This window comes from Oryzias latipes, chromosome 3 (genome assembly GCF_053564925.1).
Source record: "Oryzias latipes strain Hd-rR chromosome 3, Olatipes_Hd-rR_3.1".
In the NCBI taxonomy this organism is placed as follows: Eukaryota; Metazoa; Chordata; class Actinopteri; order Beloniformes; family Adrianichthyidae; genus Oryzias; species Oryzias latipes.
In genome coordinates, this window is record NC_136239.1 from 16,063,790 (window position 1) to 16,081,834 (window position 18,045).

Consider the following 18,045-nt stretch of genomic DNA (forward strand, 5'->3'; position numbering starts at 1 on the left):
CTAGACAGTGCGCTGAACCTTTTTTCTTCAATGATTTGTGAACCTCACTGGTGTCCATGGATTACATGAAATCTTTTAACCTTTATCCACCTTTGTCATGGTTGGAATAACACGTCAAAGTAAGGGTGGGGTCATCTAAGATAGCACAAGGGGCCGGACTGGGGAAGTGTTCCATAAATACTTAGTTTTCATTTTTACCACAAGAGGGCAGTAGATCCACGTTACTTTTTACTGCACTACCTTACAAACAACGTGTAAAGAAAAGGGAAACAATTCTTTGTTTTGAGAAAATAATTTATTTTAGAACACAACCATTTTTCCTTACATCATTAGTTCACACACACCAATAGTTTTCATTCACAAAAAACACCCAATGTTCAGTATATGAGTGTATTATGTCCTTTGATGGTGTTTCATCCATTTCAAGTTTGTAAACCAAAATTAAAGCTGTATAAAACACTAGGAGTTCCCATCCAATTGTTTTCTCCAAATAAAAAAAAAAAACAGTTTTTTAATTTCTTATTCCGAATCTATTCAACATGAAGCAGTTTTATATTTGGGTTATTTACAGCATATTAACTTGAGAGGTGACTTTACAGCTAAATGTGAGCCCGCAAACTTGATTGATACCAGTAGCAGTTAGGATAAGTACACAGGAGAGCAATCTTAAATTAATACAACTAAATATTTTAAATCCCACAATTCATGAAAAAAAATTTTACTGGTAAACTTTGGTCTAACATATCTTGAACCAAATCTTTTTAAAACAATAAAAAACAGGTTATTGCCTTGTTTTGTTTTGAAGACGTGGTCCCTCAAAAATACACAGTTCTTCTTTAATTATCTGCTTTGCAAACAGGTTAGGGTTGCTGATGATTTGACAGAATGCCTCAACACTCATCCTCTGCTGCATTTGAACAGGCTAACAACACAAAAAGTGAGCATACAAAAATACAAAAAAGAAATTATATATTACTAGAAAAGAAAATTCATCCAAATAATACATCCAATCCTGCATTTTTGTGCAAAGTTGGAGAGGCATAAAATCCCAAAATGAATACAATACTGCAAAACCTGGGTTAGTGCTGGTGTCACTGATCTGATTCTTGAATCCCAAACCACACCTGATTTCTTCTAAACCAGAGCTGCGGACTGTTTTTTTGAGAAAACGTTTTCCACAGACATCTGGCAATTGTGTTTTGGTTTCCCTGACAACAGATGGCAACAGTGCCGTTGGAGGCAAAGAAGGAGGGCGGCAGCAAGCCCTCCCTCCTCGTGTTAGAAAGGGGATCGGTCTGATCACTGATCCACATTAAACAAATGAAGGGTTTCCACTCAAACACTCATCCCTTCAGTCACAGAAGGCTGTCGATTTCCAGCCGTTTCACTGGAAATGATTGTAGGGAGGTCCAAACATTCAAGATTACTTTTCGTTTGAAGAGAACAAAAACTAAGTGACAGTGCAAGTCAGATTGGTGTTCAGTATCGGCAGAAACCCTGAGTTGGAAAAGGAAAAGTTGGATCAGTGAAAACCCTTTTTCACATTAGTCTACCAGCATTGGTGGGAGTAATACCTGGAATTCATAGTATTTGCAAGGAACCCTTTTAAAGGTTTATAAATGTTGTCAATCTGTCAGATATTTTCTTTACAGCACCCTTGGGTTTCATTACACATAATATGAATTTTGATTTTAAAAAAAAATCCAAATAGATCCAATTTTAAACTTTTGAATAAAAAAAACCATAAAGCCTTTTTTAGGCGTCAAACAACATGTTCAGGCGAAAAACAAAACAAAACAAACTTGTTTTGTCCTCGTCAAGTTGCGACTAAAACACAACTGCCTTAAATGTGTACATGCAAAATACTATCACCCAGGTATTACAACACAATTCTTGGCCTTTACAGCCTAACAAAAGGCACTGTTGTCAGTCAGTCATTCCATCTAGCAAGTCAAACCAGCTGTTGGACTGGTCACAGTGTCTATAACAGGATTTAGATCACAGGTTCCTTGGCTGGACTCTTTTATAAAGATCCTAGTGACAATTTATGTATTTAGGTCCCAGAATTACAGTATGATTCCAACAAAACAGTAATAATCTTTCATTGCAGATTATAGATTCATGCTGCATCGCTGCAACACCTGAGGAAAAAATAATAAATGGAGAAGCCGTTTGGTTATCAAACAAAAATGCTTTTTTTTTTGTCCTAAAACAGTACAATCACTGAAAATAAAACTAAAATCTCACTAGAGATTTAAGTTTGGTTCAGTTTGTTATCCTCAACCCTCCTACACATCAAACCTCACAGCTTGAACGACCCCTAAACTGCTGAAATTTCCCCTTTCGTAGCAGCACATGGGTAAATCTTAACACTGCGTTCTCTGCTTTTTCAGACAAAAAAAAAAAATGGCAGGATCCCCTGCTGGCTGTTTTGATGTTTACACCACCAAACAAACAGGACTGAATGGTAGGTCTGTGCTGTAAAAGGATGATATCAGAGTCTTGCTGAGCTGAACCTGCAGCTGATCAAAGGCAGAAGTAGGTAAGAGGGCTTAAAGACACTTAACAGACAACAAGGGAAACATTTGAGTCATCTAACTTTTTGTCATCATCCTTTTTCCCCTCTCTGCGCTAAAGTCAACAGTTTTCAGAGATCTGTTTTGGACTGATGAGAACCTAAGAGATTGTGGCATACGATAGTGTAAAGTGCACTGAATAAAGTGGGAGGACGAGCTGGTGGGAATGTGCATGGATCCTCTGCTCATGTTTGCAAAGCACCCAACACATTCCAGTGCTAAACAAAAGGAGCAGAACTGGGTTGTGATTTTCATGTATCAAATCCCACCGTGATACTTCATTTTTTTTTTTCTCTCTAGAAATCTACACCAACAATAGGGCAACAATTCATCCGAAACAGACACTAAAAAAGGTCAAAGGACCATGAACAGAGACTCAACCCAACGACAACGCGTGCCTTGGTGGGTCGTGACCTCTTGGATGACACACGCATACCTGAAGCACTGTGACGCACATACATACTACAAATATGCTGCTTTGGTTAAAACAGCAGACTAGGCTGTGTGGCCTTGGAGGTGTTCAGCTTCATGTAAGTACAGGAAGAAGGCCTCAGCTCCTCAGGACAGGAGGCTTCATGTGTGCTCGATTTTCTGCCATCTCCAAATAATCTCGTCTGATTTGGTCTCAGTTAGCAGGTCGTCACTGCCGTCTAAACGCAGAGTGACGGACTCGTGGTACTGGAGAGGAGCATGAAGGCAGTTGATTCTTTTAGTCTGGTTGCACACTGTAAGGTGGCGGTGATCTCCACAGGCGGTAAAAGGCTTGTAATTGGAAAGTGTGGGTCTATAACGGTGACTAGCACCACAGAGAAGAAGACGGAGGACAGAAAAAGTGTCTGCATATCGCAGTGTGCTGCTGGAGAGGATGAGATGAGGGAAAAGTAAATACATAAACAAAGATAGTTCTAGACTTTTGCCTCGACGCAGGAGTTCTCAGACAAGGGGCCGCTTTGGCACGGTGGTTTCTGTCTCTCCCACTGGCACATGGCATTGGCATAGCCCACTATCACTTTATCCATCCAGGTGAGGGGCTGGGGAAAGAGGACGTCCCCCTCGAAGAAGCCCAGGTGGCCGCCGTGGAGCGTCAACGCAAAGATGACATTCTGCTTTTTTCCTGAAAAAAGGGAAACATGCAAAAAAACGACGCATCAGATTAAAAGGCTGAATCCGTAAAAGACAGTCAGGGTGGAGTCAGGCAAGCAGGAACTTTGTGTATGTTTTGCTTTTACTACAACAAAATCAAACGCTGAAGTTGGGAGGCAATTATCATTTAGAAATGCCAGCTTTTGTGTACGTCTGGTTTGGACTGGCTTAACAGGTTTTAGAGTCCATCTTTCTCAACCTCTAATTGTTTGGTTGCCACGACAATGCTTTAATTATGGAGTCATACCAGTTTATTAAGGCAGAAGGTGATCCCTCTCCTCTAGGGGTAGCTCACAGAAACACCTCTAACATCTTAATAGGTAGGATATTGCAAGTTTGGTGAGCCATGTTCATGACAAAAGAAAATTGTTCCCCCGAAATTACTGATTTGTGGCCAGCTCATTTGTGTACTCAAATGCACATTTTGTGTTTCCACCATTTACTATTTCTTGGCCACAAATTAGCATTTTATGACCAGTTTGTGTGCACAAATTAGCATTTTGTGTGCGCAATATAGTATTTGTGAGCAAATATAATTTTTGTGAGCACAATGTAGTATTTGTGCTTACAAATTAGCATTTTGAAGGCACAAAATAGCATGCTGTGGGTATAAATTGGTAGTTTGTGGACAAAAAAATTAGCATTTTGTAGACGCAACTAGCATTTTATGTGCACAAATAAGTATTTTGTGGCTAAAAATTAGAAGTAGAAATTGAAGTTACTAAAAATACTCATTTGTGGATCAGTATTTGTCAATACTCAAAATACTAATCGGTGTGGACAAATTTGTAATTCATGTGCACAAAACACTAATTTGTGCCCACAAATGCCAAAAAATGGAAATTTGTGGCCACAAATTATTATTTCAGGGGAAATAATTATTAATTATTTTATTTCTTTTCAATGTCATGTCCAAGACTCCATACAATCATTCTCTCATATATATTTATGTTTGAATGCCAAAAAAAAAACTCTTAAACATAAAAATGATATCTCTGTTTGAGCATCGAATATATTTAATGCCGGCCGTTTATTGTTCCATTCGATCACTGCAGGAGGATTTTGTTCTGAATGTGAAACATCTCTGAAATCCAAAGTAGGCCACCGCCACTGTGAAGGCTCCCGGTTAATCCCTTTCTGACTGCTGTGTGCAGAATGCGGCAGCTGTGGACAGCCTGAGACGCAGGAAAAACGTTATCCCGGATTGTTTTCTTCTTTCACTCCTATCTGGGTTAGTAGGGAACCCTGATGCCGATGAATGGTGATTAAAGGCCCACAGGGCTTTCAGCACCGCCCTGCAAACCCTTCATGACAGTTGAACTGGTGCCCTTGGATAACTAAGTGCTCGGTCAGACCCTGAAGCTGACAATAGAGTGAGAGATGGGTGACAGCTGGAGTACAGGTCCTAAAATATTAGTGAGCATCCTTGAACCAAAGGAAATAGGATTTTACCACCTCTATGACTGCATCTTCATCTGCAGTAAAGGTGCAAAACATAGAAGACTGTGAGCATTTTGGTTTTTTTGTACCTCAAAGAGAACTCTAAAACTCATATTAAACACCTTTAATCCAGGATAATCCCAACACCAATACAACAAGCATTATTCTGTTGAGTCCTTTTCTTGCTATTGGGTGGGTGGGGGTGTGTGCGAGCATCACAGTAGAAGATTTTGGACAAACGGGGGCAGCTAATCCACCTTTCTGTGAGTGCAGCTCTTTAAAGATCAACACTCAGTCCACTGTGTTGGAATTAGCAGCATGCACCTTTTCCTCAGGACTCCCCCGCCCTCACACTCCTCCGTGTCACATTTTCCTGTTTCCAAAATAGATTTGCAACTCCACTGACTCACTTTAGTTGACACCAGTCATGAGTCCATCTTTGACTTAAGCTGCAATTGCAATGCTTTCTTTGACGTTCAAAGGAATGAACCCGGTTTTGGAAAAAGAAAAAGTCACTTTGTTCAGGAAGATGGGCCTGAAGAAAAACAGACCTTTATAGTTGGAATGTCTTAGCTGCTCCAGCTGAAAATATTACTCATACACTCATGCTCTGCTCCCCGCCCTGTCCTGGTTAAAAGTGCACGGCAAACTCATCAGAGGCCCCTTTGAGATTTCAGCAACGACTTCTGAGAGCCAGCTCTCTTGCCAGCAACAACCTTTATGCAGACAGACAGGACATGCCAGGCTAACCCACAGACATTCAGCTAAAAGTATCTGCAACAATCTGTCTGCAGGTATATTCAAAATCAAGGGTGGAGAGGTGTTTGGTATATATTTACTACATACTTTTCTGGAAAAAAAAGAAATTGCAGGTTTATAGCGTTTAGTTTTTTCTTTTTGAAACACATTTTGTAAATCAAGCAACAGCTTCCCTTCTCATCATAGAATCAATGTATTGCACAAAGGACTGCAAGTCCACAAGTCAGTTCCTCTGTTTCCATTTGTTGCTTGTTTACATCGATGCCACGACAACTCGTCTTCTGCAAAGGTTGAGGACTTCAGAGAGGATAGAAACGCAGAGGAACCAGTGAAGGTGGAAAAATCTAAGCCAACTCATTATCCTCTCTGAAAATCTGTCGTTTTCAGATTCTTTTTTTTGAAATGGCGTTGTAGCTTTTAAAACCAAAACAAGGAGTTTCCTCATAAAATGCATGTTTTTGGCTCAGATCTAAAAAGAAGAGTGAGTGCAACATGCAAACGTGGAAACAAATGTTAACCAGCCGTAGTCTGATGGTTTTGGGGTTGTAGAGAGGAGCAGCTGCTTATTAAGGAGAGTGCAGGTGGGTTATGCAGTTCCCTTGAGGCCATCTCAAGGGACGTCATGATAATGAAACGCACAAATAGTCGTGCTTGTGGCAAGTGTACTGTGAAGCATGTGTAGGAAAATGTAAGTTGCACACACTTATACGGGTGATGTCCTAACGCCACACTCCAGTCGTTAGTAAGGTGTGAACACTTGCTCCTTACTGATCGCACACAAATGTTCAAAACATGAAGCATGCCTGCGTCTCACCTACTTCAAGGTAAGGGTTCGCTACGACTCGTCAGCGACAGCATGCGAGTAGATGAAGATTTTCGCTCTATGGCTCACTGATATTTTACAGATTTGCCTATTTTTGGCCCACAAACAACCCATATCCACCCGTAAGGGCAGTTGGACTAAGGCTCAATATGGACAAAGACTCAGAGTTATTTTTAGCACGCGGCCTCAGTCGTGACACAGCTCTTAATCACCTGCTAGTGTTCGAGGGATGTTGAGAAGTGAATCATGAACCAGGGGATCATCTGCGGAGTTTACCAGCAGCAGCGGCACATTAATCTGCAGAAATATAGGATATCATGTAAAAAAAAATATCATTTTAATGTGAAAGAAGAAATGTTTGAGTAGTGAGCACAACCAGTTCTTACATTGTGAATATAATGTACACAGCTCTCCTTCTCGTAGTACTCTTTGAGCGAGCTGTGGCCGTGGAACTTCCTGTAAAAGGGAAATTAAAAAAAGAGTTTCAATTAACATAGTCAAATGGTCATCTGTGCGACTGCAATGAGGGAAATCAGTGAAGTATTTCAGATCAAAACCAACACGTTTACACTCAAACTGTGTGTCCACAAACCTCATGACGTTGTCGTCAATCTGCATGAGGGACGTTGCCGTGAAGAGTCGACTGACATCGGCGTCCAGCATCTTAAAGGAGCTTTCTCCAAACAGCTTGTGTCTGTTGTAAACAAAAGTAGCTTTTTTTTCTTTTAAATCACAACAGAGTTCAAAACTACCAACAGTTCATTCTGCAGACAGAGGTTCATTTAATCCTGTATGAAAGTTAGTTAAAAAAAAAAAGTATTCCACTGAACAAACAATTAGGAGTGGGATTAAAAATCAATCATTAATATTAACCAAGTCTTTGGTTCGAAAATGCAATATTGACTCATTAAATCCATACTTTGCTTTTTTTTTTAAATAGTTTATTGTATTTTTCTAGAAAACAATTCCTTTTAGATTTTAAATAGAATAAAACTCCTATCTGGTTAGTTTCTATGACTTGTTTAGAAAATAGTGTTTATCATATCCAAGCAATATTGAAAAAAGAAAAAAATATTTATTCAATCGAATAAAAAAAATCAAACTAAATCTGAGTTTTGGCAGCAATACGTGACCCCGTTTTTATCTTCTGAAGTATAAGAGTGGTACCTGTGTGAGAGGATGATTTTCTTCATGTTGTCAGCCATGAGAAAGTTGTAGAAGCGTCTGAACTGATCCCATTGTAGGAATGTTTCCTGAGCCCTGAGAGGAAACACGCAGGATGTTAGCTTAGTGTTAGCTTAGTCCACAGTCCATACAGAGTCACTGAACTGCCCTGCTTATCAACAGGACAAAGAAAGGCTTGGGTGGAGAGGAGCCAAGGTGTCATGGACTAAGAAAGCTTTTGAAATTCAAACTATATTTCAACAATGAATTGCAGTGCAGTGTTTAGATGTTTCAGTCTATCATTAAACTCACTAAATAGTAGTCTAAAACCTCAGTGGTTTAGCTGGAACTCATAATTTACTCGCATTATTCTAAGCTGATAAATGTGTTGTGTATTTGTGTACTATTCTTATTTGATTGCTTGACATAGACCATTTCAAATCAAATGTGCACATAAAGTACCGGTGTAATAAAGAGACGGCACACCGGATGAACCGATGAAAGGATAAAAACCAACCTGAGAGCGCTGTAGCCCTGACAGACGCTCACGCAGCACAGCACGCGCTCCTGGTTTTTCCTGTTCTCCCCCAGGAACTTGCACACGATGTTTCCGCCCAGACTGAAGCCCACGACAATCAGCTGAGTGTGAGGATATGCCCGCTTGATGTAGCCCACCATGGATGCAAACTCCCACGTGCACCCTTGTAAAGCAGAAAAACGCACTGTAGCCCACACGTTTGTCCTGCTCAGCATTTGGTGAGTTTTTACAGCGCACCAGGTTTAGAACAGGTATACATTAAAGACTTTGACGAAAATGAACAAAATGAAACAAAACAAGAGATTCTAAGGTTACGACACCAAATTCAATCTCTCTTTTGCACCAACTGCCACTAGTGAGAACAATTATTGGCCTCACCATAAGTGAAAATCCGTGGAGAGGTGAGTTCGATGGTGGGCAGAGCACCCAGGTGATTGAGCACAGCGCAGCGGTAACCCTCCTTCTGTGCATAATCCACGAAGGTGCGGATGTAGTGCTTCTCGCTGTGGTTCCCGATACCAGGACATATCACCATGGTGATTTCATCTGATGAGACAGTTAGACGGATCGGGGAGATTTCTGCCAGTGAGAAAGATGTAAACAAACTCCAGGGCAGAGACAGCAGACGACTGTTAGGAATAAGCAAATCCAGAAGGATCAAGCAGTTTAGACTGTCAAATGCAGTTTAACTGAGCAGAATGGAAATAGAAACCTCTTATTTTCAAGAACCAAATATCCCAGGAGGCTTACACTTTCTGAGAGGATTAAGGAATCTAAGTTAAAAGAAACCCAAACTAAAATGCTTATATTGGCTTAGTGCATTATAATTAGTTTGACTTGGAGAGCAGGGCACTCTAACAGCTTTGCAATTTTAGAATAGGGAATGCCACTGTTTACTATTGTTAATGCCCCAATATATTATGGGTAACTCCTACAGCAGCAAGCAAATTGGAATTGAAGTTCTCAACCAGGCCATTGTCATCAACTCACAATACTCGTGTGTACATTCAACGTTAAAAAGGGGTGCTATTGTACAAGAGACCCCTGGTTCACAGATTGGGGGAGATTCAGTAGATGTAAAAAGATGTTGCAGCTTCACGACTCTTTGTAAGCTGCATTGACCGGCAATGAACTTAACTGCTGTCCCATTATAGCTGTGAGATCCCTCAATCAGCATAAATCAGGATAGATCTAAAACACTCAATGGTGATATCTCTGCAGTTCAAAGTAGGCAAGTCATTTAAAAATAAAATATTGTTTTTGTGAGTAGAGTAAAATCATCTCAAGACATAAAATGCATCCGAGTCATTAGTCAGGGTTCCTTTTAAAAAAGTAGTAGGGTCTGGGTTACACAGAGAATTTCCAGGAAAATAAAACGGCTCCTATGAGTTCAATCCCTATTTTATGTCAGATTTAAACCAGACACAAAACAAAAAAATCCAAGTAAACGAGAAAGGGTTTTTTAGGGACAGTGTCTTGTTGTCCCAAAGAGTTCTTATATAATTGTATTTATTTTTTTCTATCTATTCCTGACTGCAACAGAATCACACACATTTCTATCAGGAACAACAACAACAAAAAACACGGAAACCTCAAGAAGATCCAAACTTCAAGTCTCTTCATCCGGGACGGACAAACACTCAATAGGTGTCGCATCAAAAGACTAGACAGAAGTAGCAGCAGTAGAATTACAGTTTAAGTCAACACAATAGCAATATGTGACTGAGAAGTATTTAGGATTGCAATGACTGACAAGGTAAGAACTGAAGTTAGCCATCATGTTTTATGGCTAAAGTCCAGAGGCAAGAAAAAGGATGGAGTGAATATTGAACTGATGCTGGATACCTATTTCAAAACCACAACGGCAGTTTGGAAAAGACAAAACACTTGGGAGAAAACGTGTCTACACTGGCAGAACAAAAGTAGCAGAAGAGGGGTAATAGTTTTGAAGTTATTCACCCTCCTCTTCAGCATCAAGTCTGAACAAGCAAGACTGACATCTATGAGATGAATAGCTGCTAGTCCTGCTGCTGCCACTGGAGACCAAGCTATTTACTGCTTTGGAGTGTTTTACTTCCCATTTCCACCTGGGCTATGGTTAGTTCATGACATGGACTGATATTGTCTACCTTTTGAACAAATCAAAATGGTAGACAAAATCAGAGAAGCAATCCTTTTATCTTGCCTTCTTATTGCCAGTTTAAAAAGATCATAATGTAAAAACACTCATAATCTGATGAAATGCATCACCTCCTGTCAGATGCTCCCCCAGGGGCTCAAAGAGGTCAAAGGTTGCTGTGGCCCCGTCCTGCATGGGTAGATACTTCCTGATTCCACTGGGGTGCGGCGCGCTCACCCGGCCAAGTTTACCGTACAGCGCCGTTTGGAGGTGCCCGCTTTTACCCCACAGCAAGGGAGGAATGTACCTGCGAAACACAATGCTGGACTGTTATACACACAATCAACAGCCATCATTTCACACCACCTCTCACAAGCAAATACTGTCAATAGCAGCTTGAACACAAAGCTGTTTTATAGGTGTGACCCTTTGAAGAGCCACTCCAATGAAAATTTGGTTTTTGGTGTTTTTAACACGTTCTCATGGCATTTTTATCACGATGGAGGACACAAGTACAGAAAATAAAGGTTAAAAATGCATGTTTCAGTATTTCTTTATTCAATTTGTTGGGAATTGGGAGCAGATTAATAAAAATGCCGTTTGAAAAAGCTTGTAGCTGTTACGTGGAGCTACAAGCTCCCTGCTCCACCCTATTCTCAAGCATTTAATTGTAGACGAGTAGATCTGTGTGCGTCTTTGTTTTTCTCGTCTGAGCTGGTATCTGGCTCAAAACAGCTGGATAGCTCCAATATAGCTCGTAATATTAGGTAGGGGGTTGTGGGGGGCTGTAAGCTAGCAGGAGTGTGTGAACAGATGGATGACAGGAAGTAGGGACGGGCTTACTCTGTGTCAACAGTCACAACTCAGATGAATTTCTGATGGACTACTGCCGCTCTGCAGAAACTATGTTCTCTAGAAAATGACAAAGGATTTTGGACTTTGCCTAAAAATGGCATAAGCATAATTAAAAAAAACACTGGGAACGATTTTACAATAGATCAAAAGATAATCTGAGTGTCTTCATAAAGATGACAGATTATTCAAATCTAGTGGCATCTCTTTAGGAGTTAACTGTAAGAGGGAAATCCTTATGTCACGTAATGAATGCTACTATACACCTAAACAAGGGAAAGAAGAAAAGATCTCGTGTACAAACCCCTGCAAAGCAGTTCTTATCTGACTACATTACCTAAGATAAGATAAAAACCTGCCGACTCCTATAATAAATGATTCAGCTTCTTCAAGACTTGTAAATTATCTGCATTATTATAAAACCTTTTGGAACGAAAGCAACATTATCGATAAAAGCAGCTCTCCTTTTAAACATCTGTTAAATAACTTGTGAGACTATTTTTAAAGAGCTCCGTCTGATCTGCTTTAGACAGGTAGACGTTTATTTTGAGGACGGTGGATTGACCGGAGAAGTCAGCGGTTCTGTAACATCCACAGTTAGCCCTGCACTTCCTCACCTCACGCTGTGACACAAACAATAGCTGCTTGCAGAAATGACACAGTTGCATAACAGATGTGACAAAGAGCTGACCACTCCCACTTGCGCTAACGTAATTACTGCCAGCATCCATGGCACATGTGGTTAAAGATTAACACTTTCTAGAAGTCACTGAGCCAGGGGAAGAGGAAGCGTGCATCCCCGTTGTCATGTGAATGCAAACATGTTTACTGACAGATTAGCAGAGTGCATCAATGACAGGAAGAGAGTTTATCAGCACTCTGGTGCTCCAGATGATTAGATTAAATACATGTGTTAACAAAATAAAGGCAATTTTTAATTATTTTTTTACTAAACCTTGAGATGAATATTAGTACCTCTCTATGTGAAAAGAACACAGGGAGACCAGGCTGGTACTTGTTTTGATGACTGTGCCTTCTAGAAGAGCAAATGTCACTTTCTATTTAGTGTGTGTGTGTGCGCTTGTGTCCTTCACAGCTGTTGGGTAACAAAAAAAACAACGGATGTGTCATTGAGGTTTCAGAGGTTAAAGATCTAACTTCCCTATCAAGGTAGAGCTGATGTTTCTCACCATCTATAATATTTGATCAAATTAACTCAAAATTGTAAACACATAGTTTAGAAATGTGTTAACTTATGTTACATAGGCTCCTAAAATACTTTCTTGCTGTTGTTTGCATACCTCTGCATTGTTTTGACTAGGTCCTTTGTTGATTTCTTTGAAAGCATAAGCTGAATGAGGAAAACATGGCAACGAAAAACTTTTTTGGAAGTCTCTGAGATGTTCATTAACCACTTTGACATCGCAGGTTTTCAATTGTTACAGCTGTATAATCAGGAAAGGCAAACACTTTTTTTTTTTAATGAGTAGGAACGATCGAGAAAAACAGCTGTTCTTGTATGTTCCCAAACCCCAAATGCTGCAGATTGTGTTAACCTTACAACAACCTCTCTATCCGTTCCACTGAGAAATTGATCTGTTATGCAACAAAGCAGGGTGGTGCTGGGAGATAGTAGAAGACTTTGCAGCATTAACAATGCAGACAGGTTGGAGGATTTGATTAGTGTGGTTCACATGAGGGCAAACGTGTTTTTCTGCATAGAGGAATCCACAATATTATGAAAAAGCTTCCCATTTAATCCCTCTCCAGCTGAAAGGCAAACAACTGTTTTGTGTTTGAAATGCAACTTTCTTAGCAAAACAATTTAACTAATCTAAAAATTAAGCAGATTACAAACAGAAATTTTGATTGAAGAAATAAAAAGTTGAGTTTTTACTGAAAAGGGCCAACTTTAAAGCCATGCCAACTCTGCTAAGAGAGAGTACCGTAATTTCCGGGCTGTAGAGCGCACCTGGTTACATGCCACACCCAACAAATTTATGATGGATGTGCTGCGTTTTACAAACACAAGCTGCACCTGTATACATGCCACATGCTGTAACAACTCAATCTGTGCGACATTGTTCACCCTGACTCACACTGTACAACCACTATCAGTATCAGAGTGCAAAGAGTAAACACTGTATTAGCTCATTTGATCACAGCCACATATGCCAAACAGCCTGAAACTGACTTCTGCTCACAGCTCCCTCAGTCATGGTGAGGAATTTTACACCCACGATTCCCCACTTCCCATGAGTCTTGGGGGCTTAAGGCGGGGCTAACCCCCAGGTCGCCACAAAGTGTTGTAGATTGAGGATGTATATGTGCTGAAACCGCGCGTGTCTAAGGAGCAGGGAGCTGCAGCGGAACGCAAGAGCAGCTCTCCCCTCCTTCCGCCTGTGACATGGCAGCAATGTGGTAGTCAGAGGGCTGGTTAAAAAACACCAGTAAAAGAGACCAGCAGTGACTTAGAAACGCGCACGTCTCTGCGTGGCACACGGCTCTGTGCGATCTGCGCGGCACACACACTTCTTCTGGCACACGTGCGCCAGAAGTTTCCTTCCACAACAGTGACACACCGTAACACACCGCTAACAGGGCTGGTTTAAAAAACATGGACGTAAAATTCACTGAGAGCTTTCTTTATCTTCCTCCTGTGCACGGGAACCATGGAAGTTTTCCTCCTTAGTGTCGGATTGGAATAACGTCAGATATTCTTCGCCACACTCTCTCAGTCTCTCCTTCATTGTAGCTGTCAGTGTCACTCTGAGGCAAATTCACTCCTGAGTTTGCGCTGTCCTCTCCGTCATGCAGCAGACCGGTTTTTCCAAACCCTTTGGTGATGGTTGATTTTTTTCACACTGCTCTTAACGATTGCTTTTAACTTGAAAGCTGCGTCATATTGTAATGGCGGTCACATGCACGTTGGGTCTCATGGCACCAAAGGATTGTGGGATGCGGCTGAGCATGGGTGCTTCTTTTTGTTGCACCATGACTGAAGTGTCTAAGAGCAGAATTGACGTCCATGCTGTTTGACTGTTTGTGGTTGTGTCTAAATAATCAGACTTGCTGGAAATAATTTCATGCCTTCAGCTTCCCCTCTGAGACTGCTGGAGCGCTCCTGGCGGCCGTTAAATGACTGCTTAAATCAGCCACATCATTTAATGAGCCACAGGGTTGAAATGTGTGACATAAGTAGCGGCTTATAGTCCAGAAGATACTGTAGTCTGATCCAATAACCTTAGTGTTGCATCGGTTTTACAGGTGAGAAAACTACTTTAATCATAAATATAAATTTCATCTTACTGTGGTGAATGTACCGATATTATTCATGCAGGTCAGGCGAACACAATCCAAAAATACGAGAGGAACCTGGCTGCAGCCTAACATCATCGGGCGAAAGTGGAAGTTGTGAAACTTACCCTAACCCCAATTGCAACCCTAACCCTAAACCAAAAGTGTTCAGAATTGTAGAAAAAATAAATAAAAGCTTTAAACTGGAAAAACTGTAATTGCTAGGTTGTCTTATTGTTAAATTTTTCTTGTTTTCTTTTACAAATGAAGTAGGGGGGGGGGGGGGGGGGGGGGGCTTCCAGGCCTGGTCAAGGACTTCCAGGTATAGACGCTGATGTCTACAGCTAAGTCCTCTTGAAAATACAAGGTTTAGCTCATGTAAGAGCAGAATAGAACACATAGAGAAACATTTCTGGTTTTTTGAAGCCCACATGGTCCAGAAGCAGTCCTGTAACCATGGCATACCTTAAATTACGGGAATCGAGGTGTGACATCACCCATAGAAAATGTACCTCCAGCTCTCGTGAAATGAGGCAAAAATCCCACACTAGTGCTTCCTGATACGGCCGTCGCCATGTTGAAACCAGTCGACAGCGATTGGGCAGAGTCACTCTTACGGCTTATCTATGGCAATGGCGACAGCAGTTGGCATAGATACGATGACTCAGAGAGACTCGGACCAATCGCCGTCAGATGGTTTCAACATGGCGGCGCTCGTATCAGGAAGCAATGGTACTTCCCAATTTTAGAACACATGAAGGGAGGGGTTGAGCTGTCCACTGTTTTTACAGTCAATGGACGGCACCAGCTAGAGCAAAACTTACTCTTTGGAAAGTTGGGGGCAGGACTTGAGTAAGAAGCGATTGAGGGTGGTGTCCTGGTAGGTGAGGTCTGGCGGCGCGGTCGGGCTCTTGAGATTCAAACAGCGGACGAGGATGTAGAGGATTGTGGCCACCGCCGCCAGCTTCATCCCATCAAACATCGCCGGCATCTCTGGAGAGATGGTGTGCACGTCTGACTCGTGGACACTCATGATTATGCTGCAGTAAAAATAAAAAACAGTAAACAAAAATGAAGATCCACCTTCAAATTCCGTTTAAACAGCATAGAAAAGCAGATTTAGTTTAACAGCATTACAAAAAGGGGAAAATCTGATCATCATGAGCTGTGTATTAGTGCGGATGCCCTCCAACAACAGATCTGTTGGAATGCAAAGTGAGAGCATCCAAGTCAGATAAGGCCCAGCGAGTTATTTACGGCACTTAGCCTAATTACATTAAACACAGCTAATAGAAAGCCGTACTACCAAAAGATAGTGGTGCTGCGGTTACTTTAAATAAATAACAACAGTCTAAACACGGTGATCTCATACCTAAATCTCACAAAAAGACAAAAAAAAAAATACTATTGGAAAAAAAGTGGGGGGGGAAAGGAAAAATAATCTATAAAAAAAAGAAAAAGGAAATCAAATAAGCAGAGAAGCATCACTTCACATGAGTAAATGAGAGCATATGACCAAGTGGGGGCATGAAACTTCTAGCAAGTGTTGCAATAGTTGGACAGAAACACATGACGCAATAGGAATAAAATTCAAAGTTAGAGCCAAATACGGCTTTTGCTTACCTTTGTGTCAGAGGTCACGAGGAAAAGTCACAGCTCTGTGGTCAACCTTATGAATCTGAAAGAGAAAAGTTAACAGAAAATGTTGATCACCAAATAAAATAAAATAACCTACTCGTGACCACTTTTCCCATCAATATTTTTGTATATGTGGGAGCAATGGCTGATCGTTTTAGTTCCATTCTGACACACATAGACCCCTGATCCAGTGGCACCTTAATGAGAGGATTTTCAAAGTAAAAGGCCATTAAAAGTTAAAAATATAAGCAACAACAATAACAACAGAACCAAAACCATTTAAAGACCTAATATGGTAAAAGGACATACAAACAACAAATATTTACAAGAGACAAACAAGTATCCCAAAGCTTTGTTGACACTTTCCCCACTCATATTTCCTAGGGGGCCTTTTTATAACATTTGACCCCTAGGGGCCCGTGTTGCACAATTCCTCAACACAAACAAAACATGGCTACATTTAAAATGAATTCGTCAATGTGGGCAAAATTACAGTAGTTTTTGAATAGTGACTGGTTAAGAATCGTTTCAAAGCCGATTCTTTCTATCACGACTCACATCTCCTGCCACAAGGACACAGACACACAGCTGTTGGCTTCCATCCCCACCCACGGTGACACACCTCCATGCAGAACACAGGACACCAACACACTTACTACTCTGTTTTTAAGGCAGTCCCTTTCGACTATTCGTCCACCCTCTGTCGTCCCCAAACTGAAAACCGAGTTGCCCTTTTGATCGAGTCCGTTGTCCGCCCACAATACTACTTCCTGCGACCGCTCTCGCCCGCCGATGGCCTGAACCTCCGCTAGGACCCGTTTCCCCCAAAAGCATAGCCTTCACGTCTGCAGTGTCAGGGAGCATGGCATCGTTTAGGACGTTTTCATGGTAGGACAACAACTCGACTGGTGCAGCATCATTTCCGTCGACCTCAAACTGCAACCAAAACAGCATCTTCACTTACCTTCTTCACTGGAGGGTATTAAAGAAAAAAATCACAAAAGCCTCCGTGTTCTTCCGACGCCACTGGCTCTCACGAGTGACTTTTTAATTCCTGAACGTTTCATTAAACCACAGAGACCAGCTGTTCTCCCGCGAGGCGATAAAACAGAGCTACAGGCACGAGCTGAAGTAGCATCCCCTGCTATGACAGCCCACTTCCTAGAACAATCTGCTAATTTGCATCCGAGCGATCTGATTGGTCCAAACCGCCGATGACAACAGAGGAGGCTGTCACCACGCCCCTCCAGCATGACTCAGGGTGTCAATATTCCTTCTTCTGTCAACGCAATTCCTTCATTTCCCACGTATATTTTGGTCAAAACTAACTTGCTGATGACATGAACAAATCATGCGTGTTTATTCTAAGGCCGTGGACTGAACCATTTTTTGCATGTTTAGTAAACAACAAACGGGAGCTTCCACGCACGAGTTGGAAACGTGAGGTTGCATAACATTTTTTTTTAATCCACAACTTGATTTGCATTATAAAGCCCAGCCCACCAACATTTTTGTTGTTGTTGAAACAAAATATTTTAAAAAACAGTTTTAGCTATTGTTTTTCTTATTTTTATATAAAATGATAGTAAAAATAATTATGTAATCGATTTTACTGAAAGTCGGTACTGTGATTGTACTGCTGTATGTGTCCACCTGATGGCGACAGAGGGCAACAAACATTTTCTTATAAAAGATC

At 41.1% G+C, this 18,045-nt stretch overlaps 1 protein-coding gene across 2 annotated transcripts; it reads right to left on the bottom strand.

Annotated features, from left to right (window-relative positions):
* Positions 1–273: 273 nt before the first annotated feature.
* On the bottom strand, positions 274–17,540 carry LOC101170332 (monoacylglycerol lipase ABHD2). Of its 2 annotated transcripts, XM_078944262.1 has the most exons (12): positions 17,314–17,497; positions 17,006–17,194; positions 16,335–16,389; positions 15,536–15,751; positions 10,694–10,869; positions 8,822–8,989; positions 8,423–8,606; positions 7,909–8,001; positions 7,334–7,435; positions 7,128–7,197; positions 6,954–7,038; positions 274–3,690 (listed from the first exon to the last, which is right to left on the bottom strand). In XM_078944262.1, exons 4-12 carry the CDS (start codon positions 15,742–15,744, stop codon positions 3,482–3,484), a joined length of 1,296 nt encoding a protein of 431 aa, XP_078800388.1. In that variant the 5' UTR covers positions 15,745–15,751; positions 16,335–16,389; positions 17,006–17,194; positions 17,314–17,497; the 3' UTR covers positions 274–3,481. The 2 variants fall into 2 exon arrangements, with proteins under 2 accessions (XP_078800388.1, XP_004066937.1); XM_004066889.5 differs by lacking the exon at positions 17,006–17,194 and having other exon boundaries at positions 17,314–17,540.
* Between the last annotated feature and the right edge of the window lie 505 nt (positions 17,541–18,045).